The sequence below is a fragment of the Myotis daubentonii genome, chromosome 6 (assembly GCF_963259705.1).
Source record: "Myotis daubentonii chromosome 6, mMyoDau2.1, whole genome shotgun sequence".
Lineage (NCBI taxonomy): Eukaryota > Metazoa > Chordata > Mammalia > Chiroptera > Vespertilionidae > Myotis > Myotis daubentonii.
The window spans coordinates 95,151,256-95,176,581 of NC_081845.1; the positions used below are offsets into that span (position 1 = coordinate 95,151,256).

General features: G+C 62.5%; 1 protein-coding gene and 1 pseudogene across 1 annotated transcript; both read left to right on the plus strand.

Annotated features, from left to right (window-relative positions):
• Positions 1-211: 211 nt before the first annotated feature.
• Positions 212-23,312, plus strand: IP6K3 (inositol hexakisphosphate kinase 3). Its single transcript, XM_059701966.1, has 6 exons — positions 212-413; positions 12,667-12,986; positions 17,381-17,591; positions 18,517-18,692; positions 19,573-19,748; positions 21,900-23,312. Exons 2-6 carry the CDS (start codon positions 12,791-12,793, stop codon positions 22,365-22,367), a joined length of 1,227 nt encoding a protein of 408 aa, XP_059557949.1. The 5' UTR covers positions 212-413; positions 12,667-12,790; the 3' UTR covers positions 22,368-23,312.
• LOC132237455 (large ribosomal subunit protein eL6-like) lies at positions 4,957-5,875 on the plus strand (annotated as a pseudogene).
• Positions 23,313-25,326: the final 2,014 nt, after the last annotated feature.

Here is a 25,326-nt window from a genome sequence, read left to right on the forward strand (position 1 = left end):
CCCTGGGGGAAACAGCAGTGAGTGGGGGGACGGGGGTGGGGCAGGGAGACGGGGAAGGAGAATGTGACCCCCACCCTAGCCTGCCTCACCAACTAGGGATCAAAAAATAACCAGGGGCCTTGGCAACTGGCCCTCAGCTGCCAGGGCCTGACATCAGCGGCCCCCTCCTCCTCTGCCTCCTCCTCCCCCCTCCCTGCCCAGAGCAGCAAGTACCAGCTGGCAGCAGGCATGCCAGGCCTGCCAGCCCAGGGTCAGGTGGCCTCCCCGCCCCGGCCACCACAGCCTGGCCCTCTGCGCAGACCTCTCCACAGTGCCACCGTGACGGTGCCTCCTCCACCCCGGGGAAGGCCTGTGCCCGCCGCCCTCAGCAGGCGCTGGACCCTCCCTCCACGCTCTCCCGGCAGGAGGCTCTGGTGAGTGCGGCCCTGGGGGAGGCATGGGCATGGCTTGCTGCCCCCGATGGTGCCAGCGGTCTAAGGGGTGCGCCTCGCCTCCATCCAGGGCTGATTAAGGATCTGCCCCGTGGAGGTGGCAGTGTGTCTGTGTGTCTGTCTGTGTAGGTGTGGGGGAAGGTTCCAGCAGTTCAGCAACATAGAAATTCTGTTATTTGCTTTTCTCCCACCTTGGTCTCCTCCCCTAGACTAATTCCAACCTCTGCTTCCTGCGGCCCCTGCAGGAAGGCAGGGTGTGGGGGTGCTGGGCTGAGGGGGGGTGCTGGGCTGAGGGGGGCATGCTGGGCTGAGGGGGGTACTGGGCTGAGGGGGGTGCTGGCTGAGTGGGGGCGACAGAGGAAGCTATAGGGGCAGGGGCAGGGGTTGGAGCCAATGACTCACACTCCACACTGGGTTTAACCCTTAGCAGAGGCAGCTGTCCCAGGAAAAGTGGGCACCGTCCCCTGGGCCCAGGAATGTCCTGTCCCAGCATGTCCTGTCCCGCAGCCTCACCCTTCCACTGGGTGGGACCAGGGCTGGGATGACATCAGCGCCGTGGGCGTGGCCTGGGGACTGAGCGGGCACCCCATGGAGCGGGGGCAGGTCGGCCATGGCCACCCCGCCTGGGCAGTGGCAGAGCCTTTGGGGTCCCTCTGGCGTGGGCTTGTCTGGCTCCCCAGGGAACCTGGCCTGAGCCTGAGTGTCCTTGGTCCTCAGGATCTGGGGACCTGGAAACACCCATGCCAGGCCCCTTCCCCAGGGACCGGACCCCAGGGGCCAGGGGCCAGGGGCTACAGCGTTTAGAGCCCTGGTTTATTGTGAACCACTTTACTGAGAGAAACTTTAAGCCTGCGGGGGGGGGGGGGGGGGCCATAATGAGCGCTTGCACATCCCACACCTGGCGTTAACGCGTAGTTTGAGTTTTGCTGTATTTGCTTCACCAGCCAAGCTCAGGCCGAGTGTGTGAAACAGTTTATAGATGTCCCGGCGCTCCACCCAGTAGGTCATTCTGCCACAGGTAGCGACCCCGTGCTGCTCTGGAGCCGCCAGCCACCGGGACCTAGAAACGCCTGCAGGGCCTTTGGCCCCTGGGCCCTCCGGGTGCCTCCTCGGGTGGCAGGCCGGGCCGGGCCCTCCCAGCAGCAGCTCCCCCTGCTCTCTCCAGTTCAGAGCAGGGCCCGCGAATAACTCCTCCCCAGAAACCCGCGTGCGTCTTGTTGACCAGCAGCACAGGGACAGCAGTGGCACAGGGCTCCCCAGGGCAGCGGCTGGAGGGGGCGGGCGGGGCGGGGCAGGCGGGCAGGGAGGGGCCACACCAGCGCCAAGCGGCAGCCCTCACCTATGCTGGTTACTCTTCTTCCTCCTGCTGTGGGGCCCGCCTGCCCCCGGGGGACCTGTTGAGTGGAGGTGCTGATGACCATGGCCCAGCACCCTTACCCATTTCCTCCTTCCCCACAAGCCCTTCCTTGGTTTTGGGGTCCCTCCCCCATGAATTGAGCCAGGCACCCCACTTCTCAGAATGTGTCTCATCCAGGGCAGGAAGCTTCCGAAGCCAGACAGCCTTTAGAAAAAGCAGGGGCAGTGCCCTGGCGGGCGGCTCCGGGGAGCGTCCTGCGCCCCAAAAGATGGCAGGTTTGAGTCCCCGTCAGGGCATGTGCAGGGCACGTACAGGAGGAATTGATAGATGTTTTTCTCTCACGTCAATGTTTCTCTCCTCTCTCTCTCTTCCTCTCTCCAAAATTAATGAAAACATACCCTTGAGTGAGCACTGAAAACAAAAATAAACACCTTTTAAGAAGAAAGAAAAGAAAGGCAGGGGGTGGCAAGAAGGGAACCTGAGGTGATCGATCTTGACAACTTCTGAGCTAAAACAGGTGCCCGGGCTGCCTGAGGACAGCCCCGCTGAGCCAGGCGGGTTAGGAATGTGCCGGTCGCCAGGCCAGGCGGGGCGGTGGTTGTGGCTGAGGTTTTGGCCGGCTCCCTCTGGAGGCCGTGGTGGCGGCTGCCCTCTGCTGGCAGAAGGCTGGCTCGCTCGCTCGCTCCGTTCTCCCCAATGGGCTCCCCCTTCAGTCGGCCAGTTCAGCTCTGAGGGACCGTGACCGCACACTCACACACTCATCTACACACGCGCACCGCGACCGCACACTCACACACTCATCGACACATGCGCACCGCACACTTGCTGCACCCCCTGTTGTGTTTTGACCTCGAACAGCAGTTTCTCTTGCAGCCATAGCTGCCATGCTCCCCACGGGCCAGACCGTCCACCCGGCTCCTAAGTCTCTTCCACGGGGTGGCGGCTGGTCAGACCCTGAGATCCCGAGAGAAGGGGGAGGTGGGGCGGGGTGTCCGGGTCGGGGAGCGTGAGGTCTGGGTTTGGCGGCGTCCAGGGTCTGGGTGTGGCTTCCAGGGGGTGTGCTGGGTCACTGGCCTGGCCCATGCTGCCCGGGGCTGTCTGAGGTGGGGATATGTTGCGGGGGGAGAAGCCCCCCGCCCCGGCCCCCCAGAGCGGCCCTCCTGCGCTCGGAGGCTGAGCCAGCTGGGCCCCGGACTCCGTGCGCAGAACACTGCGGCTGCGGGACATTTGTCAGCGCTGAGGCTCCTAGACCAGCAGTCACCGTATTGAAGTCACATTCGTTCCTGGAGGAACAGAGGGAGATTTTAAATGTTAAGAGAAAAGGAGAGAAAAACCTTCTCTCAAAGGGTAGAATCAGCCTGGACATGAGTAGCTGCCGCTGAGGAATATGAAGGCCGGCTCTGCGATAGAGCCGCGCCTCGGCCACGCTGGGCGGCGACGTGCGAGGTCCCCCAGCGTCCGGTGCTGACCCCACCCGCCGGGGGCCCCAGGCGAGGACGCACGGCCACAGCTCCGAGTCATTTTCAGAATGGATTTTAACATGTGACTTTTCCTCCGGAAAATCACCTTGTGCTTTCCCACCGGGTGGCCCCTCCCCTGCAGGGGAAGCGGCACAGCCCTGCCCGGCACCACCGGAGCGGCTCTCCACTCTCCACGGCTCCCGGGTCCCCTCCTCCCTCACCGGCGGAAGGTGCTCCCCGGCATCTCCAGGCGCTGATGGTGCCTGTGCCGGCTTCTGGCTCCGAGAGGCCGGCGGGTGGACGGCAGGGCCTCAGAGGCCGCGTGCAGGCCAGCGGCTACGCTGCTGAGAACCCACAGGCCGCACCCGAGCCTTTCAGATCTCGGCCTTCCATCGCTGTGAGCTGTCTCTTCACTTGTCTCCTCCCAGAATGCCCCTCCCCGGGCTTATTGGGAGCCGGTCCCCAAGGCTCCACCCCGTGCCCGCAGGCGCCCCTCCTCCCGGCAGTGAGCGCATGGACAGGCACCTCTGATCGCAGGGCAGGTGCCCTCCGTCCCCTCGTGATGCCCAGCAGTGTGGGGCCACGAACCTGGGCCAGGCCACGCAGCATCCTGCCTCTTCTCCCCGAGCAGCCGCCCTCCTCCCTGCGGCTCCCTGCACACATATTCCCCAAAACAGCCCCTCCTCAAGCACCCCACCCCCCGCCCAGGCCAGGCCAACACCCCTCCCCCTGGCCCCTCCCACCACCGCCACCTCAGGGACAGCAGCACCCTCCTCACCTTTCCAACTAGGGCCCTTTCAGCATAATTTTTCCCCACGAGTCCCCTGCGATACTCATACACATTTAGTATCTGCTGATTGAGAAAATGGATGATGATAAAACTCCTAGGAATGCAATAATGCCTTTAAATGACTCTGTATCTCGGTAATCACCAAAGCGCTGGCACACACTTGAGAAATGATGGTGCTCCGTGCGTGTGGAGTCTGCAGAGGATGCGGGTGCTGCTGCGGCTCTGGGCAAGGTCTCCACAGGCCCGCGGGCGCCCTCGCCCGGGCACTGATAGCCCACCTGCCCGCTGCCCCGGCTGTGGCGCCCGCACGCCAGGCGGTCAGGCTCCTGGAAGGCTCCCGTGTCTGATGTAGGCCGCGGAGGCACACCGCGTGGAGGGGCCTCGGACAGGACGCCGGCCTGAGCGCCTGCTTGGGTCCCAGGACCCAGAGATGCGCGAGGGGCAGGCCAGGCAGGAGCCTGAGGAAGTCCCGGCCGTGCTCAGGAGCTCAGGACGCTGGGAAAGCCTCACTCCTCCAGCGGGAAGGGTCTGCTTGAGAAGCAGGCGGCGATTGGAAAGCCAGGGTGCACAGGCGATGCTCAGCAGGAGCGGCGAGTGTAGAGCTGTCTTTGTGCCATGAAACACCTGCGTGTCTGACCGAGTGAGGCCGCTTCCGGCTGAGGGCCTGTCCTGCGCATCTGGCGGTGGCCGGCGACTGGCGAGCCGTGCTGCCTAGCAGCCACCCCAAGCCTCCCTGGCCTGATGCGACAGCGTCTGTTTCTCTGTCGTGCTGTGCATGCAACACCTGCCTCCCCACGCCCACGGCCACGGATCTGCTCCCAACGCTCCCAGTGGGAGTGACTAGTCACTGCCCCCCCATGAGGTCAGCAGGAGCCAGTCATGTGGCCACACTAACCTTCAGAGAGAGAGGAGGGCTCTTTCCCATCTTGCAAGATGGCGGGTGAAAAGAAGACTGAGAAGCCGGATACTAAGGAGAAGAAACCGGAAGCCAAGAGGAAGGCGGATGCCGGCGGAAGGTTAAGGCCCCGAAGAAGGGGAAGCCCCACTGCAGCCGAAACCCCGTCCTCGTCAGAGGAACTGGCAGATCCTCCCGGTCGGCTATGTATTGGCGAAAGGCCATGTACAAGAGGAAGCATTCGGCCCCTAAGTCCAGGATTGAAAAGAAAAAGGAGAAAGTTCTTGCTACTGTCACAAACCAGTTGGTGGCGACAAGAATGGTGGCGCCCGAGTGGTTAAACTCCTCCAAAGGCCTAGATATTATCCTCCTGAAGGTGTGCCTTGAAAGCTGTTGAGCCACGGCAAGAAACCCTCCAGTCAGCATGTGCGGAGGCTGCGGGCCAGCATCCCTCCTGGGACCACTCTGATCTCCTCACTGGGCGCCACAGAGGCAAGGGGGTGGTGTTCCTGAAGCAGCTGGGCAGTGGCTTGCTACGTGTGACCGGACCTCTGTCCCTCAATCGAGTTCCTCTGCGTAGAACACACCAGAAATGTGTCATCGCCACCTCCACCAACATTGAATCAGTGGTGTGAAAATCCCCAAACACCTTGCTGATGCTTACTTCAAGAAGCAGCAGCTGCGCAAGCCCAGACACCGGGAGGGTGAGACCTTCGGCACAGAGAAAGAGAAATACGAGATTACAGATCAGCGCAAGGTTGACCAGAAAGCTGTGGGCTCACAAATTCTGCCAAAAATCAAAGCTGTTCCTCAGCTCCAGGGCTACCTCCGCGCTCTGTTCACTCTCACCAGTGGGCTTAATCCTCGCAAACTGGTGTTCTGAATTTCTTATAAGAACCCGATTAAATAACTGATATGTTTTAAAGAGAGAAAGAGAGAGAGAGGAGATGCAATCACCCGTGTTCCCTGTGGAGTGCAGGGACAGTGATGAGCAGCCCGACGGTGACGGCGGTCAGCGACTTGTCTCCGGAGCTGACAGGCTGATGCGAACAGCCCACGACCATGTCAGTCCAAGTCTAAACCCTGACCAGTGTGATGTGTGGCTCCGTCTGCCCTCTTCCCTGAAATGCGAGTGGCGAGTCTGAAGCAGATACAGACACCTTCTGTAGCCCTGGCCAGTGTGGCTCAGTGGTTGGAGTGTTGGCTTGCACACCTATGGCTCTTGGGTTCGATTCCTGGTCAAGGGCATGGACCTGGGTTGCAGGTTCGATCCCCGGCCCCAGTCAGGATGCATGTGGAAGGCAACCGATCGATGTGTCTCTCACATCAATGTTTCTCTCTCTCCCCCCTCTCCTCACTCCATCTCTCTCTCTCTCTCTCTCTCTCTCTCTCTCTCTCTCTCTCTCTCTGAAAACCAATAGAAAAAAATATCCTCAGGTGAGGATTTAAACAACATCCTGTAATGTTCAATGACCTCGAGTTCAGCGTGTGGGTCAGGGTTAGGTGCAGGCAGGCACCCAGGAAAGGAAGCGCCAGCCGACACTCACCAGCTCAGCGTGATGGGTGCATCCCTGCTGTTGTCACTTGTTCCCGCTCTGGCAGCCAAGCACAACCGCAGGCCATGCAGCCCGCGACCTCCTTTCAGACCAGGGCGGGCCTTGCGACCCAGCGCGGGCTGGCTGTCACTCAGGCCCAGGCCCTTCCACGGCAGCTCAAGGGCGGCCAGAGAAATGGGCCCCGACCCTCCTGGAGTGAGGCCCGGTATGTCCTTCAGGACGACCCAGTGACAGGGCAGGAGGACACCGACCGGGGCCACCCGTCCACTCCTCCGGGGAGCGGGGGCTTTAAGCTGAGCTGTCCAGCTGCGGGCACCTCGCCTCCTCCCTCTCTTCCTCCTTCATCCTAACGCCCTCTTGTCCCTCCCCAAGGAACTCTAGGGAGGACGCTGGGCACCGGCCTGGGCTGGGGGGGAGGCGTGGAAGGGAGCGGGGGCGTGGGGGCTGCGGGGGGGACATTTATCTCCCTCCAAGCGCTAAAGGGAGCCTGGGGTGTTCAGTCCGCGTCAGAGGGCGCTTGTGAGTTCTGCATCAGAGGGCGTGAGGTCCGTCTCAGGTGAGCGCCTCGCCTGCCCTCCCAGCACCAGGCTCAGTCAGCTGAGAGTCATGCACACAGTGACAAGCGCGTGGTGGGGACACGGCGATGAGGCCTCCATGGAGCGTCATGACCAGGCCACGGCGGTGGGAGGGAGCCCAGTGCGTCCAGGGCCTTGGCCAGCTGGCGGGACCCCGGGGCAGACCTGGGCTCCTGCTCCTCGCCCGGTGCTGTCAGGACTCAGACCCGGGCCCAGAGGCTGAGCCCAGGCCCAGGCCGCACCAATGACAAGTGCCCGCGCGGCAGAAGGAAGGCCCGGCCGAGAGAGGTCTGCGGGTGAATTAGCTCCTGGGACTCCGAGGAGGAATGAGAACGGAGGCCTTCCCTGGCTTCGCCCCAGAGCAGAGGCTGCACCCCAGACAGATGGGAAACCTCAGCTTCTTGGGAATCCAAGGTCAGCTTCATGCCACGGGGAGGCCACGGGCACCTCCCTGGGCAGCAGAGCCCACCTGCCAGCCCAGCAGGTGCTCCGTGCTGCCCCCACGCCCTCTGCCCTCCCGCCACCCCTGCGTACCAACCTGTTAGCCGCAGCCCACAGCTCGGAGTCTGAGGAGACGTCACCTAGATACACGCTAAGAGCACCCTTGAGAGAAAGAGCCTCAGTTTCCCCTGCTGTCCAGTCCAGCTTTCTGAAAAGTACAGGGTGACTGCCCAGCAGACAACCACTGCTCCGTTCCTGACTCTCAAAGTAGATACATAGCCTCAGCCGCCCCGCGGCATGGGGGGAGCAGGCTCTGGGCTAATGTTCAAATCCCCGCTTCCCCACATGAGCTGGTGCACACGGGCAAGTTACTTAACCTCTCTGTGCCTCATCTTCCTCGTCTGTGAAATGGGCTGATGACACTGCGTCCCGGAGGGTTGTGAGGCTTTAACGGCTCATCTACATAAAGCACCTGCAACATGCCCGGCCCACGCAGGGGCTGCGTTCCCGCCAGCATCACATCCTTCCCACGCTCACTGTGACCTGCCGTCCGGGGCTTAGAGCCCCTCAGGCCTGCCCAGCGCAGGACGGGGGTGTGGGGGCTGCTGGGGCGCCGCCGGGGCGTGTCAGCGAGCTGGGCTGCTCACCTGGGCAGCCTGGTTAGTGCGGGGCCTGGCCCAGGAGACAGTGTGAGGGACAGGGCTCAGGTTCCTTCCAGGAGAGGCTCTAAGTGAACCTTACAACCTGCTGTCCCTCTGGTGACAGAGGCCTCTGCCTCCTCTCCCCAGGGACAGGACAGCTGGCGAAGGCTGCCCCGCAGGCCAACCTGGCCAGCTGGTGTCGGGCCACCTCGGTTTTTCTCTTCCTCCGTCTGACCTCCGCCAAAGTCGCAAGCAGGACTGGGTTTGCCAAGCAACTATGACATCAACTCAGACTTGGACCGATTTCTTTTTTTTAAAAAAAAAAAATACGTTTTTATTGATTTTAGAGAGGAAGGAGAGAGAGAAACATCAATGAGAGAGAGAGCGAGAAACATGGATTGGCTGCCTTCTGCAGGCCTCCTCCTGGGGAATCGAGCCTACAACCCAGGCATGTACCCCGACTGGGGATCAAACCGGTGACCGCTCAGAGCCTGGGCCGATCTCTGCTTTCCCCTGTATCTCGATGCCTCTCGCCAACTTCTTTTCTCAGGTCCCAGCACAGGCTCCCAGGTGGGCTCACCTCTGCGGTCTGAGAGCAGAGCTGGAGAAGGCTTGGGCTGTGGTCTCAGGCACAGCCCCCCCCCACCCCCCCAGCCACCAGGCCTGGCCTCCTCACCCCAAGGCCTCCCAGCAGCCCCGCCTGCCCAGCCAGGATCCAGCCACACAGGCAGCTCTGAAGCCTCACTCTGCACCCGGGAAGCAAATGCACAAACCAGGCAGAACACGCCTGCCGCTTCCTGAGGGGCGAGCACTGTACCTCAGAGCAGTAGCTGATGGGGGAGGGGAAGGATGAGCGGGCTGGGGATTTCAGGGCCTCCTGGGGCTCTCTGGGCCAGGGCCCCCGCACACAGCGATAGGCGCTGCTGTGCTAGGAGCCAGCCGGCCACGCCCCGTCTGGACTGAAGGTTGTTTGGAGGGTCCATCATGCCCAGCGCTGCCCAGCCTGGTCACATCCTCAGCGGGGAGCCCAGCAGAGGGGAGTATTAATAACTTGGCCGTGACAGGCACCACTGTGAGAAGTCCTCGCAGACGTGAGGAGTGTGAGCCTCCGGGAAGTGTCTCCTTGGCCCCCTCCTGAGACAAGGTCAGGACGCCTGTAGGAGCTGCATCTGCAGCCAAGTCCCAGCATCTGCCCGAGGCCAGCAAGCCCACCCTTCGGGAGGAAAGGGGAGCAGCAGGTGGCAGAGGACCAGGCCCAGAGACAGGGAGCCCGCTTTACTTCCCCTCTGCTCCTGGACCCCGCTGGACCCCAGGCCAGGCGGCTCGGGCCTCGCTTTCCTCATTTGCAAAGTGGTGGTGAGAAAGCCTGCCTTCCCCCAGGCAATAATGCCAGAAATGCTCATGATTAATCACCTTTATTGAGCACTTAGCTCTGGGCTCTGGGCTCTGGGCTCACCTGTTATCTCAATTCTGTTCCTAACTCCATGAGGCAGGCACCATGATGATCCCATTCCACAGATGGGGACACTGAGGCCAAGAGAGGTTCAAGGGGCCCAAGGTCACAGCAGTTATGTTGTGGAGCCATGGAAACCCATGGTGCACAGCTATACCTGCGGAGATGAAGCCTTGCTGCGCCCCAGGCCCCGGGGTGCTGGGTTCCCGACAGCAGGGACCTGCTCTCTTCCTGGGCCTGGGGTCGTGTTCCCCCAGGCAGGGGCAGCATGACGGAGAAGTTAAAACAGTCTCTGCACTCTGGAAGCCTACAGTCCTGGGAACTTTGATTTTTTTAAAATGTTTGAATATTTAAATGCAAAAGATAAAAAAGTATATTTACTAATAGAGAAGTCTCCCTGTCAGCCTGGTCCCCGGGGGCAACCACTGTTACTAGTTTCTTGTAACCAATTATTCCAGGAGTAATCGATGCCTGTTTACAGTCTTGTTCACTCCCGGTGGGTGGGGGCAGGGGGCTCTGTGTCCCTCCTGGTGGCTGGGGGCTGGGGGCTCTGTGTCCCTCCCGGGGGCTGGGGGCTGGGGGCTCTGTGTCCCTCCCAGGGGCTGGGGGCTGGGGACTCTGTGTCCCTCCCAGGGGCTGGGGGCAGGGAGCTCTGTGTCCCTCCTGGTGGGTGGGGGCAGGGGGCTCTGTGTCCCTCCTGGTGGCTGGGGGCAGGGGGCTCTGTGTCCCTCCTGGTGGGTGGGGGCAGGGGGCTCTGTGTCCCTCCTGGTGGCTGAGGGCTGGGGACTCTGTGTCCCTCCCAGGGGCTGGGGGCGTGGGGCTCTGTGTCCCTCCTGGGGGCTCTGTGTTCCTCCCAGGGGCTGGGGGTGTGGGGCTCTGTGTCCCTCCCGGGGGCTGGGGGCAGGGGGCTCTGTGTCCCTCCCGGTGGCTGGGGGCGTGGGGCTCTGTGTCCCTCCCAGGGGCTGGGGGCGTGGGGCTCTGTGTCCCTACCGGTGGCTGGGGGCTGGGGGCTCTGTGTCCCTCCCAGGGGCTGGGGGCTGGGGGCTCTGTGTCCCTCCTGGTGGCTGGGGGCGTGGGGCTCTGTGTCCCTCCCGGTGGCTGGGGGCGTGGGGCTCTGTGTCCCTCCCAGGGGCTGGGGGCTGGGGGCTCTGTCCCTCCTGGTGGCTGGGGGCGTGGGGCTCTGTGTCCCTCCCGGTGGCTGGGGGCGTGGGGCTCTGTGTCCCTCCCGGGGGCTGGGGGCGTGGGGCTCTGTGTCCCTCCTGGTGGCTGGGGGCTGGGGGCTCTGTGTCCCTCCTGGTGGCTGGGGGCGTGGGGCTCTGTGTCCCTCCTGGGGGCTCTGTGTTCCTCCCAGGGGCTGGGGGCGTGGGGCTCTGTGTCCCTCCCGGTGGCTGGGGGCTGGGGGCTCTGTGTCCCTCCCGGGGGCTGGGGGCGTGGGGCTCTGTGTCCCTCCTGGGGGCTCTGTGTTCCTCCCAGGGGCTGGGGGCGTGGGGCTCTGTGTCCCTCCTGGTGGCTGGGGGCTGGGGGCTCTGTGTCCCTCCTGGTGGCTGGGGGCTGGGGACTCTGTGTCCCTCCCGGGGGCTGGGGGCTCTGTGTCCCTCCCGGTGGGTGAGGGCTGGGGGCTCTGTGTCCCTCCCGGTGGGTGGGGGCTGGGGGCTCTGTGTCCCTCCCAGGGGCTGGGGGCTGGGGGCTCTGTGTCCCTCCCGGGGGCTGGGGGCTCTGTGTCCCTCCCGGGGGCTGGGGGCTCTGTGTCCCTCCCAGGGGCTGGGGGCTGGGGGCTCTGTGTCCCTCCCGGGGGCTGGGGGCTCTGTGTCCCTCCCGGGGGCTGGGGGCTCTGTGTCCCTCCCAGGGGCTGGGGGCTGGGGGCTCTGTGTCCCTCCCGGTGGCTGGGGGCTGGGGGCTCTGTGTCCCTCCCGGTGGCTGGGGGCTGGGGGCTCTGTGTCCCTCCCGGTGGTTGAGGGCTGGGGGCTCTGTGTCCCTCCTGGTGGCTGGGGGCGTGGGGCTCTGTGTCCCTCCCAGGGGCTGGGGGCGTGGGGTTCTGTGTCCCTCCCGGTGGCTGGGGGCTGGGGGCTCTGTGTCCCTCCTGGGGGCTGGGGGCTCTGTGTCCCTCCCGGGGGCTGGGGGCTCTGTGTCCCTCCCAGGGGCTGGGGGCTGGGGGCTCTGTGTCCCTCCCAGGGGCTGGGGGCTAGGGGCTCTGTGTCCCTCCCGGGGGCTGGGGGCTCTGTGTCCCTCCCGGGGGCTGGGGACTCTGTGTCCCTCCCGGGGGCTGGGGGCTCTGTGTCCCTCCCGGTGGGTGAGGGCTGGGGGCTCTGTGTCCCTCCCGGTGGGTGGGGGCTGGGGGCTCTGTGTCCCTCCCGGTGGGTGAGGGCTGGGGGCTCTGTGTCCCTCCTGGTGGCTGGGGGCGTGGGGCTCTGTGTCCCTCCCAGGGGCTGGGGGCGTGGGGCTCTGTGTCCCTCCCGGTGGCTGGGGGCTGGGGGCTCTGTGTCCCTCCCAGTGGCTGGGGGCGTGGGGCTCTGTGTCCCTCCCGGGGGCTGGGGGCAGGGGGCTCTGTGTCCCTTCCGGGGGCTGGGGGTGTGGGGCTCTGTGTCCCTCCCGGGGGCTGGGGGCAGGGGGCTCTGTGTCCCTCCTGGTGGCTGGGGGCGTGGGGCTCTGTGTCCCTCCCAGGGGCTGGGGGCGTGGGGCTCTGTGTCCCTCCTGGTGGCTGGGGGCGTGGGGCTCTGTGTCCCTCCCAGGGGCTGGGGGCTGGGGGCTCTGTGTCCCTCCCGGGGGCCGGGGGCAGGGGGCTCTGTGTCCCTCCTGGTGGCTGGGGGCTCTGTGTCCCTCCTGGGGGCTGGGGGCTCTGTGTCCCTCCCGGTGGGTGGGGGCTGGGGGCTCTGTATCCCTCCTGGGGGCTCTGTGTCCCTCCCAGGGGCTGGGGGCGTGGGGCTCTGTGTCCCTCCCGGGGGCTGGGGGCAGGGGGCTCTGTGTCCCTCCTGGTGGCTGGGGGCAGGGGGCTCTGTGTTCCTCCCGGGGGCTAGGGGCTGGGGGCTCTGTGGCACTCACATCACTTCCTCCCTCCTCTGCTTTGCAGGGGCCCACCAAGCCCACAGCTGGGAAGAACGCTGTGCTATGACAGCGGCCAAGGCCCAGGAGCAAGGTGAGGACCTCTGACCGCCCGGCCTTCTGTTCTGGAGCTTCAACTGCTACCTCAGGACATGGTTGTGCAGGACAGTGCGGAACCCGGGGATGCCGGGCTGGTGCTCCTGGAGCCCTTCCTGCACCAGGTGGGGGGGCACCTGAGTGTGATGAAGTATGACGAGGACACCGTGTGCAAGCCCCTGGTCTCCCGGGAGCAGAGGTTCTACGAATCCCTGCCCCTGGCCATGAAGCGGTTCACCCCGCAGTACAGAGGTGAGTGTCCGCGCAGACACGCTGGGGCCGCCGCACTGGGCCAGGCCGGTCTGGTGTGTGTGGCGGTTGCCATGGAGACATGCCCGTCTCCCGCAGCCAGTTCGCTGCCCTAGTTTCTCTGAACTCCTCACGTCCGGGGCTGGAGTATAATAGCACTTGGAGTCCTTCCAAATTAGCTCGAGCACCGGCTTCGAGGAATTAGAACCGAGTGAAGTGGGCACGTGGCTGGGCTGGGAGCACGTGGCTGGGTAACAGGTCGGCGGGGACCTCCTGCCCTGGGCCTACGGCAGGACAGGGCGGAGCGGGGACACCACGGGTTTAGGAAGCCTCGTCCCGGGCAAAGCAGGGCGTGGGCTGCCTTCCAGCAGGGCCTGGGAGTCAGCACGGAGCGGTGTGTCTTCTGATCCGAGCACCAGGGGGCTCTGGCGGAGAAGGCTGGTGGGGGGCTGCCCACTTCGGGCCCAGGCAGGACCTCCCGCAGAGCCTGGCTGTGGTCCATGCCCAGCCTTCTGTACATGAGGTTCCCGGGCCCAGGCATGCCTGCCAGCCCCAGGCCCGAGGGCTCAGCGAAAAGGCCTCCTTTAGAGCGTCCAGCTGTGACGGCGAGCGCTGCCCTCCTTGTCCAGGTGTCATAGTGCATCGCAGTGACTGAGAGCCTGGGGCGGGCCTGTCTACATCAGCGCCCCAGTGCGGCTGATCTCAGACTGCACCCGAGTCACTAGGGGGGAGAGAGAGAGAGAGAGAGAGAGAGAGAGAGAGAGAGAGAGAGAGAACATGCAGGTTCCCGGGGCCACCCCAGAGCTGGGAATCAGAATCCCGGGATTAGGGCCCAGGGATCTGTACTCAGCATGCTCCCATTTGGGACCCACCGGTTGGGGGCCGAGGCCTGAGCCCTGGGCACTGCTTCAGTCCGGCCTGCCGGGGCCTCCTGAGCGCTGAGACCAGACAAATGCATCAGACACTAGACGGGCACACAGCTAGGGTACAGCCTGGGCGGGGCCTTCTGGGGCTCTGTGGTCACTGCCCATCTTGTCAGAGCACCACTGGAATGAATGTCTGTCCTTTTGAGACTGAACTCAACCCAGAAAGGGGTGGCAGGGCCCTGCATGGGTGGCCTCCTGCCAGCGGCATTTCACGCTCTGAGCACAGGCCCCGGCTAAGCAGGAGAGTGGGCGAGGCTGCCGCCCCTTCCCGTCCCCATGTGCCCCTTCCTCCGGGTGGGACTGCACCACCCTTGGGCACTGGTCTATTGTGCACCCCCACCCCTGCCCTGACTGCCCCCTCGGGCAGGGCCCATCCCAGATCCAGCCGCCTTGGGGCTCTGCTAGGTGATAGATTAGTCTGACCAAGGCTCAGAGCTACACACATCACCAGCCACGGGGCCACTTCTGTCCCGCCTTGGGCTTCCCTCAGGAGATGGTGTTCCCAAACATCTGCTTCAGGGAACTGCAGACACCCCCCAGGTGAGACCACGCAGCCCCGCGGAGGGGCGGGGAGGGGGAGGCAGAGCCCTGGTCTAGGCAACACCCAGTCTGAGGTTCCAATGACGCAGACATGCTGACCCAGTCACAAGCACAACTCGGGGCCCACCTAAGGAAACGCACGTCTACAGACGCTGGCGTAGGCCCCACAGGGACCCTCACCCTCAGGGCAGGGAGCTGAGGTGGGGAGAGGGAAAGGGACCCTCAGGCTCTCGGCTGGGCAGGCGTCATCTCACAGGGTTAGGGTCCCACCAGCTCGCCCTTGGTGGCCCCTCCGTGCCCAACACAACTCCCTGTGCATAGTTGGCGGGTCCAGACCAATCCTCACAGCAGCCCTCTGCGGTGGGGGCTGGTAGCCCCATTTCACGGTGGGGAACCTGAGGCAGAGCGGTCACCTGACTTGCCTCGGGCACACAGCCAGTGGGGGGCAGAGCCAGGATCCAAAGCCTCAAGGTCTGACTCCCAAGTGTGGCTCAGGCTCCTCCAGCTACTCTTAGAGATGGACTCCCCAGATGCCAGTGCCCAGGCCGCCCAGCCCAGTGAGGAAGCGACGGGACGTGCCAAGGGCCACTGAGCTAGCGGCCTGCGGTGCCACTCCAGTGCCCACAGGCTGCCACGGGGTCTCCCTTTTTCTCTCCAATCGGAGGAGCCCCGGAGCGAAGGGCTGTTTCTGACGTGGCCACTGCACCGCGGGCACACCCCTCCCTGTCACCGCCCGCACTGAGATGGCCCGGGCTGCTGGCAGGGCCCTCGCTCCCAAGTCCAGCCTCCCGGAGCCAGGCGCTCACCCTGGCCTTTTGCTGGCTCCCGGGTGTGACGGCGTCCTGGGCTGCCTCCCTCTGCCTCCCAGCCTGCCTGCCGGCTCCGGGTGAGTGAGGACACGCTCCCAGGTCTAGCTGGCTAGTGGGTGAGCCTGGTTCATGTTACAAACAGCGAGCGGCAGATAAAGGCTCTCATGAGCTTAAAAATAAATACGGGACAGAATATTCAAGGCTGAGGCAGCTGCTCAGCTAAACCTAAACTGCTGAGACAGTGGCATCACGATCGGGGCAGTGGGCACTCGTCCGCCCAGCTGGCACGGCAGCAGGTCGTGCTGCCCGGGGAGGCTGGTGAGCAGGCAGCCAGGGCTCTCCAGGCAGGGGCAGTGCTCTGGGAGCCCCTGGGCCTCTGAGGCCTCGTCCCCATGGACACACAGGGCAAGCGGGAGGCCAGGCCAGGGCCCACATGGCTGTTGACGAAAAGAACAATCCAAGTCTCTAGCAGCCTGGATTCCACCAACACCCGGCTCCCGTCACGGAGGCAGCTGGAGACTGTTCGAAGGGCCGATCTGCGCTGGGCCCCAGGCCTCAGGAGGGAGGGCACCTCCCAGGAAAGCCTCAGCCCCCTGGGACAGCTGTCCCCCTCCACAGCCAGGTCGGGTGCGGCTCCTCAGGGCGCCAGGCCTCTCTCGCCCCCGTGACCACAGTCAGCCTGCGCAGCGCTGGTAACAGATGACGGCCCCCGAGGCCGCGCAGGGTGTGGCAGTCACTGCGGGGGCCATGGGGTCGCAGTCCTTGCCTGCCGCCGCCTGCTCTGCGGGCTTGGTCTAGGGTGCGCGCCGTCTCCAGGTGAGCTGAACTGTGGGGTTCAGTACAATATTACCCTTAGGGTCACTGTGGCTTTACAGGCCACGGGGCCCGGGCTGAGCGAGGAGAGCAGAGTATCTTAGGAGCTGGAGGAAACGAGCGTCACTCTCGGGCTGCAGAAAGAGGGCACCGGGAATCTGAGGTGACAGGACCCCCGGGATCCCGCTGGCTGGGCGGACGGCTCCGGAGAGCAGCTGCTGAGTTAGGGAGAGGGCCGAGTGTCCACTCGACCAGCCTCGGAGGGCGGGTGGGATGCAGGCAGGAGCTCAGCCTCCTTCAGAGCGGGTTCCACAGACACTACCACGAACGCTGACAAGGTGACCCTGTGGCCGGGCAGGAAAGAACTATCCGGAAGCCCAGGCAGCCCAGCCTCAGTCAGGGACCAGCAGAGAGTGAGAGGCCCCTGCAAAGGGGTTGACGTGAGGAGCACGTTTTAAAGGAACCATTAGCACGAGGGCTCAGGAACCACGGGGACAGGGGAAAGCTGTCACCCCCAGGCCCACGGGCCGAGTGCGGGGCCCAGCACTGAGACCTGGCTCTCCCAAAACCACGCGTGGCGGTCTCCTGCGTGGAGGGCCGCTCCCTCTTCGCCAGCACCCGCTGGCCGCCAGCCCAGGCACGAGGCCGGGACTCTGCCATGAGAGTGAGAAACCCAAAGGGGCCGCGAGCCGTGACCGTCCGGCCGTGCTGATCACCCGTGGCCGCCGGCGGAGGAGCCCAGTCAGCACGCGCTCGCTGGGTTTCCTCGCCTGGCACCCCCAGGGAGAAGGGGGAGGTCCAGCCTTGGCTACACCACCAGCGGCCGGGAGGCCCTGTAAGCGGGGGCATCTCTCAGGCCCAGAGCACCACACTCCTCCCACAGTCTTCCTGGGCCGGGCGTCTAACCAGAGGAACGCTGTCCGGGCCAGAGAAGGGGAGGGTGGATGAGTACGAGCCCTGCGGGCTGTCTGATACCATCGAGGGAGAGAAAGGACGATGGAGGAGGCAAAGACCAGGGGCAGGAAGGCATGGCCCACTCCCCTCCCCGCCATCTGGCAGGGGCCCCTCTTGGCAGACCAGCTCTGACGCCCCAAGGTTGGGCCCAGCTGGGCAGCTGTGGTGTGACGGGGAAGGGGTGGCTGTCACAGGGGGCCTGTGCCAAGGCTAACCCAGGCCCGTGCCCAGGCTCTTCCGTGAGAAAGGAGCCGGGGGAAGGGAAGGGTGACCACCGCCATGAAACTACTCAGCAGGATGCCGCCTGACCCGTGCAATTCCCTCTGGTTTCCCCACCCCTCCCGTGTGTCTGCAGGCACCATCACAGTTCACCTACAGAAAGACAGCCTGGGCCACCTCAGCCTGGTCGCCACCCCGCTGCGGGAGGACCAGGAGTCCTTCCAGGTCTCCGCGGGGCCGGCGGTGGCGATATGGCAGAAGCTCCAGCAGACCACCGGCGGCAGCGGCAGTGCGGGGCCCCTCGCCCAGTGGCAGCACGCCCGGCTGGCACACGCGCTCCCGGAGAGGTGAGGCCACTTGGCGGTGACAGAGCTGGGAGCTCGTCCCCAGCGGGGACCAGCATTCCCACCCCCCACCCCCCACCCCCGACCCCCGTGCCAAGACCCAGGGCGCCCGCGAGGCCAGGCGGAGAATGAGAGCCCCAGTGAGGCTGAGGCTCTGTCTAGAACTGTGACAGGAAGGGGCACCTCTTCTCCACGCCTCTCGAGGGAGGGCTGGGCGCTCACTGGGGAGCCCCAGGCAGAGCCGCATTCGGCACCTGTTTGTTTCATTAAATTCCTGTTTCACTGAGACCGTGAAGCGTCTCTGGGCAGCTGTGCAGAACAGAAACCCCGGGAGACCGACGTGGAGGAAGGGCGGCCAGCCTCCGAAACCTCCTTTCCTTAGCAGATGCGGGTGGAGAGGCCCTGGAGAGCAGGCGCCTCGGCACTAGGGCCCTGGGGAGTCGCCGAAACCTAGAAAGGGGCTGACCTTTTCCAGATGAGAAGGATCCCTGGGGGTTTAATGTTTGTGGGAAAACAGAAGAGCTCATTCAGGGAAGCGCCCTTCCCCAGGAGCACAGCAGAGCTAATTAAGCTCCGGCTCAGCATCAGGAAGCCAGGCGCAGAGGGCAGGAGCGGGGCCCAGGACCCACACACCCCCCCCACACCCCCATGGCACTTCCAGGGCTCACGGGGACAGCCTAAGCCCACCCCCTGCTCCTGCGGCTGCTGCCCCGCAGTGCCCGCCTCCGTGAGGCCATCAGAGGCGGACACTCTGAGGGGAGGCTGCTGGCCAGCCCCGGTGCCAGGCATCCGAGGCCCGCGGTGTCCTGGAGAGGAGCCAGGGGCCGTCGGGGTCGGAGTCCAGCCCAGGAGGGCCCCGCAGTCACAGGGGAGGGCCCCTCTCCATCCTCGGGCCGGCCCTGACTGTCCTGTGCTCCCTCCGCTGCAGCCGGGCCACTGCCCTCCTGAGGTCCGAGTTCCACCTCAGCACCCACGTCGCCTTCCTGGTGGAAGATGCTAACGGGAACCAGGCCACGAGGGGGAGCTTGAACCCATGGGGTCTGCACTGCCACCAGGCCCACCTGACCCGCCTCTGCACCGAGTACCCACAGAACAAGCAGCATCATATCCTTGCCAGCCCCCTGCCACGGGGTGCCAGGGCAGGAAGGTGCACCTATGAAAGGGGGGAGGGGGGAGGCAGGAGCCCTCAAACCTGGGACCTAGAAAAAAAACAGTTCTTTCCAAAAACAAATCAGAGATGATGTGAGAGCCAGACTGGGAGTTCAGCAGAGCCTGGTGCCCTGGTGGCCACCGCTGTGTCTGCCCCAGCGCTGGGGGCGGGGCTCTGTGGGCAGTGCCATGCTGAGTGGGGATGGCGGGGCCTCAGAGGGCTGGGTGGGTCCCCTGCACCGCACCCTCCTCCTACCCCGAATTCTCCCCACGAGCTGATGGGGAGGGAGGGAGGCTCCCCCTGAGGGAAGGCCACGGTGGACCTTAGGGGAGGCATACCCCACCTCAGGCTGCCCTGTCCTCCATGAGCAAACTTGGGCTCAAAGCGCCCCGTCCCCAGGGCTCCCCGCACTCGGGCGCTGGTGTCACCGGATTCGCTCAGACACATCTGCAGCCCTAACCCCTGAGGATCTCGGCAGGATGATGCCTCCACTAAGTTAATATTCCTGCAACTCCTCTCCCCACAGGACGGCCCATTCGGTGACTAGGGGTTTTCGCCTATGATTTTCTGCCATAAACTAAATTGGGCAAGGCCTGCCAGGGTTAGGGCCTGCGTTTAAACTCCAACCTCAGAGCAAAAAGGGAGACGCGTGCCTGCTCACTAGCCCCCGAGAGTGGGCTTGTGAACGCAGCCCGCGAAGCGACCCCAGCCCGCGAAGCGACCCACGTTTCTCCCTAGTGCGCCCGGCCGCCCGGGGAGAAAGCCCCTCCCCAGGTGCCGCCTGCCTCCGTGGCGGCCTCGGCCGGCCGGACCTTCCTTAACCAGCGTGACCAGGGTTCCTGCTGCTGGAAAACGTCGTGTCCCAGTACAAGCGCCCCTGCGTGCTGGACCTGAAGATGGGGACCCGGCAGCACGGGGACGACGCGTCCGCCGAGAAGAAGGCCCGCCACATGACCAAGTGCGCGCAGAGCACCTCCGCCTGCCTGGGCGTGCGCATCTGCGGCATGCAGGTGGGTGGCCCGCGTTCCGGGGGGGCACCAGGCTTTGGGGAGCATCGGAGGCGCCCCTCTTCCCCCGGGAAACACATCCTGTCTGACGCGCTGGGTCCTTTAAAGAGCGCCTCTCAGGACAGTGGTGCCAACAGTCTTGGGCAGCTGAGGCCGCAGTGGCCACGCGGTCCTGCCCGCGTGGAGAGCAGAGCTTTGAGGACCGTGTGTGCGCAGGGGCTGGGGAGACGGGAGGAAGAGTTCTCTGTCGATTCCGCGTTCTCTGAATGATAAAGCTGATTCCTCCTTCCCGGATACTTCCCGTAAGGCAGTCTGTCTCCAAGTTGTGTTTTTGTTTTTTTTAATATATTTTTATTGATTTCAGAGAGGAAGGGAGAGAGAAACATCAATGATGAGAGAGAATCATTGATCAGCTGCCTCCTACATGCCCCACACTGGTGACTGAGCCCACAACCTGGGCATGTGCCCTGATGAACTATGACCTTCTGGTTCAGAGGTCGATGCTCAACCACTGAGCCACGCATTTCTCTGAAGTTGTTTTTTTTTTAAATATAATTTATTGATTTTTTTACAGAGAAGAAGGGATAGGAATAGAGAGTTAGAAACATCGATGAGAGAGAAACATCAATCAGCTGCTTCCTGCACACCCCCTACTGGGGATGTGTCCGCAACCAAGGTACATGCCCTTGACGGGAACCGAACCCGGGACCCTTCAGTCCGCAGGCCGACGCTCTATCCACTGAGCCAAACCGGTCAGGGCTCTCTGAGGTTTTTTTTGGACGTTCTCTCTTCTTACGCCACTTTTTCTGCTTCTTGCTACTTGTTCTGGTTAACAAAACGGGAAGGTTACAACCTAAGCCCGGGCGAAGGAATGGTTACCTTCTATTGCCCCAGCCCCCGCACTTTATTTGTGCTGCTCTGGTGTGGCTCAGGCAGAGGCCGCGGACAGGAGGAAATGAACGTTCTCCATCGGTTTGCTCTCACAATCTATCCACTCAAAGCACAAGCAGACACGCGGTGACGGGCACGTCGCAGCGCTCCGTAATTGAAACCGCCGCCCACGAAGGGGAAGCCGAGTCTGTAAACTGGCCGCACAGCAGGCTCGGAACACAGCCCTCGGGAGCAGCAGTGTGCCGAGCTGGGGTGTAAACGGAATCTCTCTGGACCCTCTGAGACGGATTTGATGTGTTTGGAAGGTGGTGCCTGGCATGTATGGCTGATGGCTGATTTAGCAGCCGGTCCCCAACCCTCCAAAGGCAACACCCAGTCTATCCTATCTTTCTGACACTTTTCAATGCTGGTTTTCTGTAAACATATCATGTAATCTGAAGCCAGGACAGGCCTGAGACACTGTGTTGTCCAGGTACGCGCAGCCCTTCCCAGATGTGCCAAGCTGCCAAGCCATCCTCTGGCCAGGCCCGCTACTGGCCTCAGGTCAGCCTCTGCTGCTGCCTGTGCCGTCTGAAGGATGTGGGGCCGCTGCCACTGTCCCCCATCAGTGCCTCTTCCCTGCTCCCATCTGGTGGCCCAGACATGACAGGGGACGGGAGAGAAGCTGGTGCCAGAGCTGCTGGGCCCCCCCTCTGACACCCAGGCTCCCCTCAGCTGCACGGACGCACCAAACTCCATCTACCCCTCATCTGGCCCGTCTCTTATCTTCAAAATATTCAGCCCACTCTACCCGAGAGCCGTTATTGTTTCCTTAGGATCCCCAGAGAAAGGACTTCATAAACTTCATGGGGAAATGTAATCTAGTTGGCTTTCCAAGGCCATTGGCTGTGACTTGAGCTTCCTACTAAAGCTTCCTCGCTTGGGTTTGCTAATGTCTGAGGAGGGCCCGAAGCCAGGGTTTCAGTCATGGTTTGGGGTTGACACTGGACATTTGCACGAAAGGAGTTCCAGCCCTTTTCCTCGTGGGTGGGGTCGCCTCTGAGGGTGAAGGGTCTCTGGCCCTGGTCCCGCTAGAGCCTGTGCGGGAAGCAGCGCAGATGTAAAGCTGAAGGGCGCGGAGGAAGCTCCCGTTCGGTGCGAGTCAGCGTCCTTGCCCCGCCCCCCGGGGCTGTTTATGTCATGTCAGCTGGTGGCGCTGAGCTGGGCAGGTGCAAGTTTTTGTTTGTAATTTTCGCATTTTCTCTTTCTTTTTCTTGACATAAGGTTTATCAAACTGATAAGAAGCACTTTCTCTGCAAAGACAAGTACTACGGAAGGAAGCTCTCCGTGGACGGGTTCAGACAAGCCCTCTATCAGTTCCTGCACGACGGGACCCGCCTCCGGACAGAGCTGCTGGGGCCCATCCAGCGCCAGCTGCAGGCCCTCCTCTCGGTCATCAGGGGCCAGAGCTCCTACCGCTTCTACTCCAGCTCCCTCCTGGTCATCTACGACGGGCAGGAGCCGCCGGAAAGAGCCCCGGGCGGCCCGCACCCGCAGGAGGCTCCGCAGCCCGCGCCCGCCAGCTGCCCCGGAGGCCTCCCCAAAGTGGACATCCGGATGATCGACTTTGCCCACACGACATACAAGGGCTCCTGGAGTGAGCGCAGCGCCTATGACGGACCGGACCCGGGCTACATTTTCGGCCTGGAGAACCTCATCCACATCCTGCGGGACATCCAGGAGGGACAGTGAGACGGGGTGCCCCCCCCCCCCTGTTCTGGAGCATAGTGTCCAGAGACCTATTGGTAGCGAGCATAGTCTAGACACGCCTTAGATGTCTCTGTAATAACATGGCTACGTTCAGGAGCCATCACTCCCACGGCAGGCCGAGTGAAGAGCCGCTAAGAAGGCAGCTCCGGAGAGAACTCACACGCCTGGCGTCTGGGCTGACGCTGGTCAGCCAGACCGGATGGTCCGGGTGAGATGGCGCATGAGGTAGAGGCGGCATCACAGCGAGACTCTGCAGTGTCTGCGTGGAACACGCTTTCTTGTCGCGCCGCAGTCCTGGCCGGCTGTGAGGCAAGTCCTCATTGAAGAGGGGGCTCCCGGTCATGGGTCTGCTTCATGGGCGGCCTGTGCCAAGGGCAGGGCGGAGGTGAGGAACGCCTCCTACCTTCCTCAGAGGCACTGCAGGGGGCGCGGGATGAGTGGGACAGATCTGCCATCTCACCAGCTGCAAGCCCAGGTTCTGCATGGACAGGACCATCCCAGCAGCGCTAGCAAACCAACACCCGGTGCTCCGTTTCTGCCTGTGGGGGGAAGGTCTCTTTCCGGACTTCCGAGTACCTACTGGGAGCAGCCATTCTGCCAGAACCTGACGGTGAAGTGCAGCTGCCAGGGAGGTGGGGTGTGCAGGCGGAGGAGCCTCGGATGTTAAGCTACTCGCTCAGCTTTCTGTTTATTTATTTGGGGGGGGGGGTCAGAAGTGAGGAGCCTGGAGGACCGAGGAAACCAGGCGCAATGTTTACAAGACCGGTGGGGGACGAGTATGAATGCGGAACAAAGAGCAGCCGGCTCTAATTAACTCCTCTTCGAGGTGTGCAAGCTATTACAATGCCCTGGAGTCGAGCACGGAGATGCGTCACCCAATTAGGGAAATAAATTTGTTAATAAAATTGCTGAGGTCATCAGTGATTATTTGGTGTGCCTTATTACCCTTTCTGTTTATTTATTCTGATCATCACACTGTATGCTGGCTCCAATTTATGTGTGACTAGACTATTCAGCAAGAACAGTTCACCGATTTCCAGCAATCCCTCGGGCCCCAGTGGGAAATGGTAATAAAAGATTTGCATGCATCTACAAGGCTTTCCTGTGAACCTTATACAATGCAAAACTAAGTAATTTCTGGATTCTCGTGGCTAATTACCATCAACTTTCCAAAACCCATACTATTAGAAGGAAAGAGTAGCCTGGCTAACAAAAAACTTTTGTTCAATTTTGTGATACATTATATGAATTTCAAAGCAAGTTAACTTCCCTGCTTATGTTTGGCTGAGGTAACGACACATGAATTTGCATGCTCTGTGCCGTGGCGGCAGCGCTCAGTCACAGCCTGCTGGGTGGCAAAGGGAGGCAGCGGAAACCAAGTATTTGCTAATTTCAAAGGGGAGCCCTGAACGCTGCTTTTTCTGAGCCACTTCGCTACTTGAGAACCTGGTCCCATATCAACCAACTCCAGAGCTTCCTGGCGTAGCTTCCGATCCCGCCATTGGCAGCCTGGGTGTGTGGGACTTGCCCGAGGATGAGGACGCGGTGGGAAGGGTCAGCTGGAATCTAGGTCTTTCCGGGCTGGCCAGCCCGTCACTAGCTGAGCTGCAACCACGCTCCGGAGCTGGCTCCTCATCCTGCCCACACGATGCCCCCTCGCGTGGCTCCTCCTTTACCCCACGCTGCCCTTCACGACTGGCCTTCCTCCTCCTCTACAACTCACTAGAGGCCCAGCCCGGGTTCCCACCTCCTCCTGAAAAGGCCCCCAACAAAAGTGAAGTTTGTTGCAAGGGACAAAGCTGGCTACAGGACTCAGAGGGGTCACCACGGTCTGGAAATCTGGGTAAGCTTTGCAGATTCAACAACGCAGCTGAAGGAGCCCACACAATTATTGCAAATCTGGCCTGAGGGAGAACAGACAGTTATGGAAAAAAGAGATGGGCGTGTGTATGTATTCGACCTGAACTCTGAGTTTACTTACAGATGACAAAGCCCAGGTGAGCAGCCATCAGCCAGGGTCCTTGTACTGAACATCAGCTACTCCCTGCTGTCCCGCTCAGCACTGGGGAGGAGCCAGCCTGGGGAGCTTATATTCTCGTTGAGGAAGCAAGAATCACACACATAACTGACAACAAACTGCACAGACAGTGCCCGCGGGACAGGTGGATCTGTGTGGTGCAGAGGAGCAACCCTGAAGTTTAAAGCTGAAGACGTCTGCTGAGAGCAGTTTTCACAGAAACGGTGGGAGGAGGCGCGACCTCATCTGGACCCTGAAGGTGGACGGGGAGGGGTTGGGGAGTGGAGTGAGGAAAAGTCCGGCATGTTCATGAGTCTGTGGACAGACCAACCCATTCAGAATGGGGTTTTGTGACTGGGGGTAGTAGAAATGAAGAGTAGAAAAATAGAGTGAGCCTGATGGTGGCGGTACTTAAAAATCTGGCCAAGTAGCTCATTCGTGAGTTCTGTGACCTGTCCTTCCTTCCTTTCTTCCATCTATCCATCCAGGAAATATTTTCTGAGTGCCCGGTACATACAGCATAATGCTAGGGCCTGTGTAGGAAACAAGGACGTGTGAGGATCAAGATGGCTTCCTTACACACCTTAAGCCTTAGCGAGAGTAAAGACCCTCATAGGAAAATACCACAGGTGCTCGTAGGGTGTGGGGCTCAGCTGTGCGGAGCGCTACCAGGAGAGCAGAGGCAGGGAGAGCTCGCAGCCACAGGGGGTGATCATGGAGGTGGTGTTTGAGCTGTGCCTTGAAAGGGAGGCAAGTGTGAAAGGTGAAAAAGGGCAGGTGTTCCAGGAATGGATTTCCAAGCACGGGAATGGGGACTCCAGCATTCCATTCAGGGATGTGGTCTGTGTTGGCCACGGAGGTTGATGGACAGGGGCACCAAGAGAGAGTAAGATGGAAATGGAGAAACCCCAGAACATGAGAACA

What these genes read in the sequence shown, in the direction of transcription:
- IP6K3 (XM_059701966.1), top strand. Translation starts at nt 12,791, where the DNA reads ATGGTTGTGCAGGACAGTGCGGAACCCGGGGATGCCGGGCTGGTGCTC. An exon ending in GTTCACCCCGCAGTACAGAG is followed by an intron (nt 12,987 to 17,380) that starts GTGAGTGTCCGC and finishes GTGTGTCTGCAG; the next exon opens with GCACCATCACAGTTCACCTA. An exon ending in GCACACGCGCTCCCGGAGAG is followed by an intron (nt 17,592 to 18,516) that starts GTGAGGCCACTT and finishes CCTCCGCTGCAG; the next exon opens with CCGGGCCACTGCCCTCCTGA.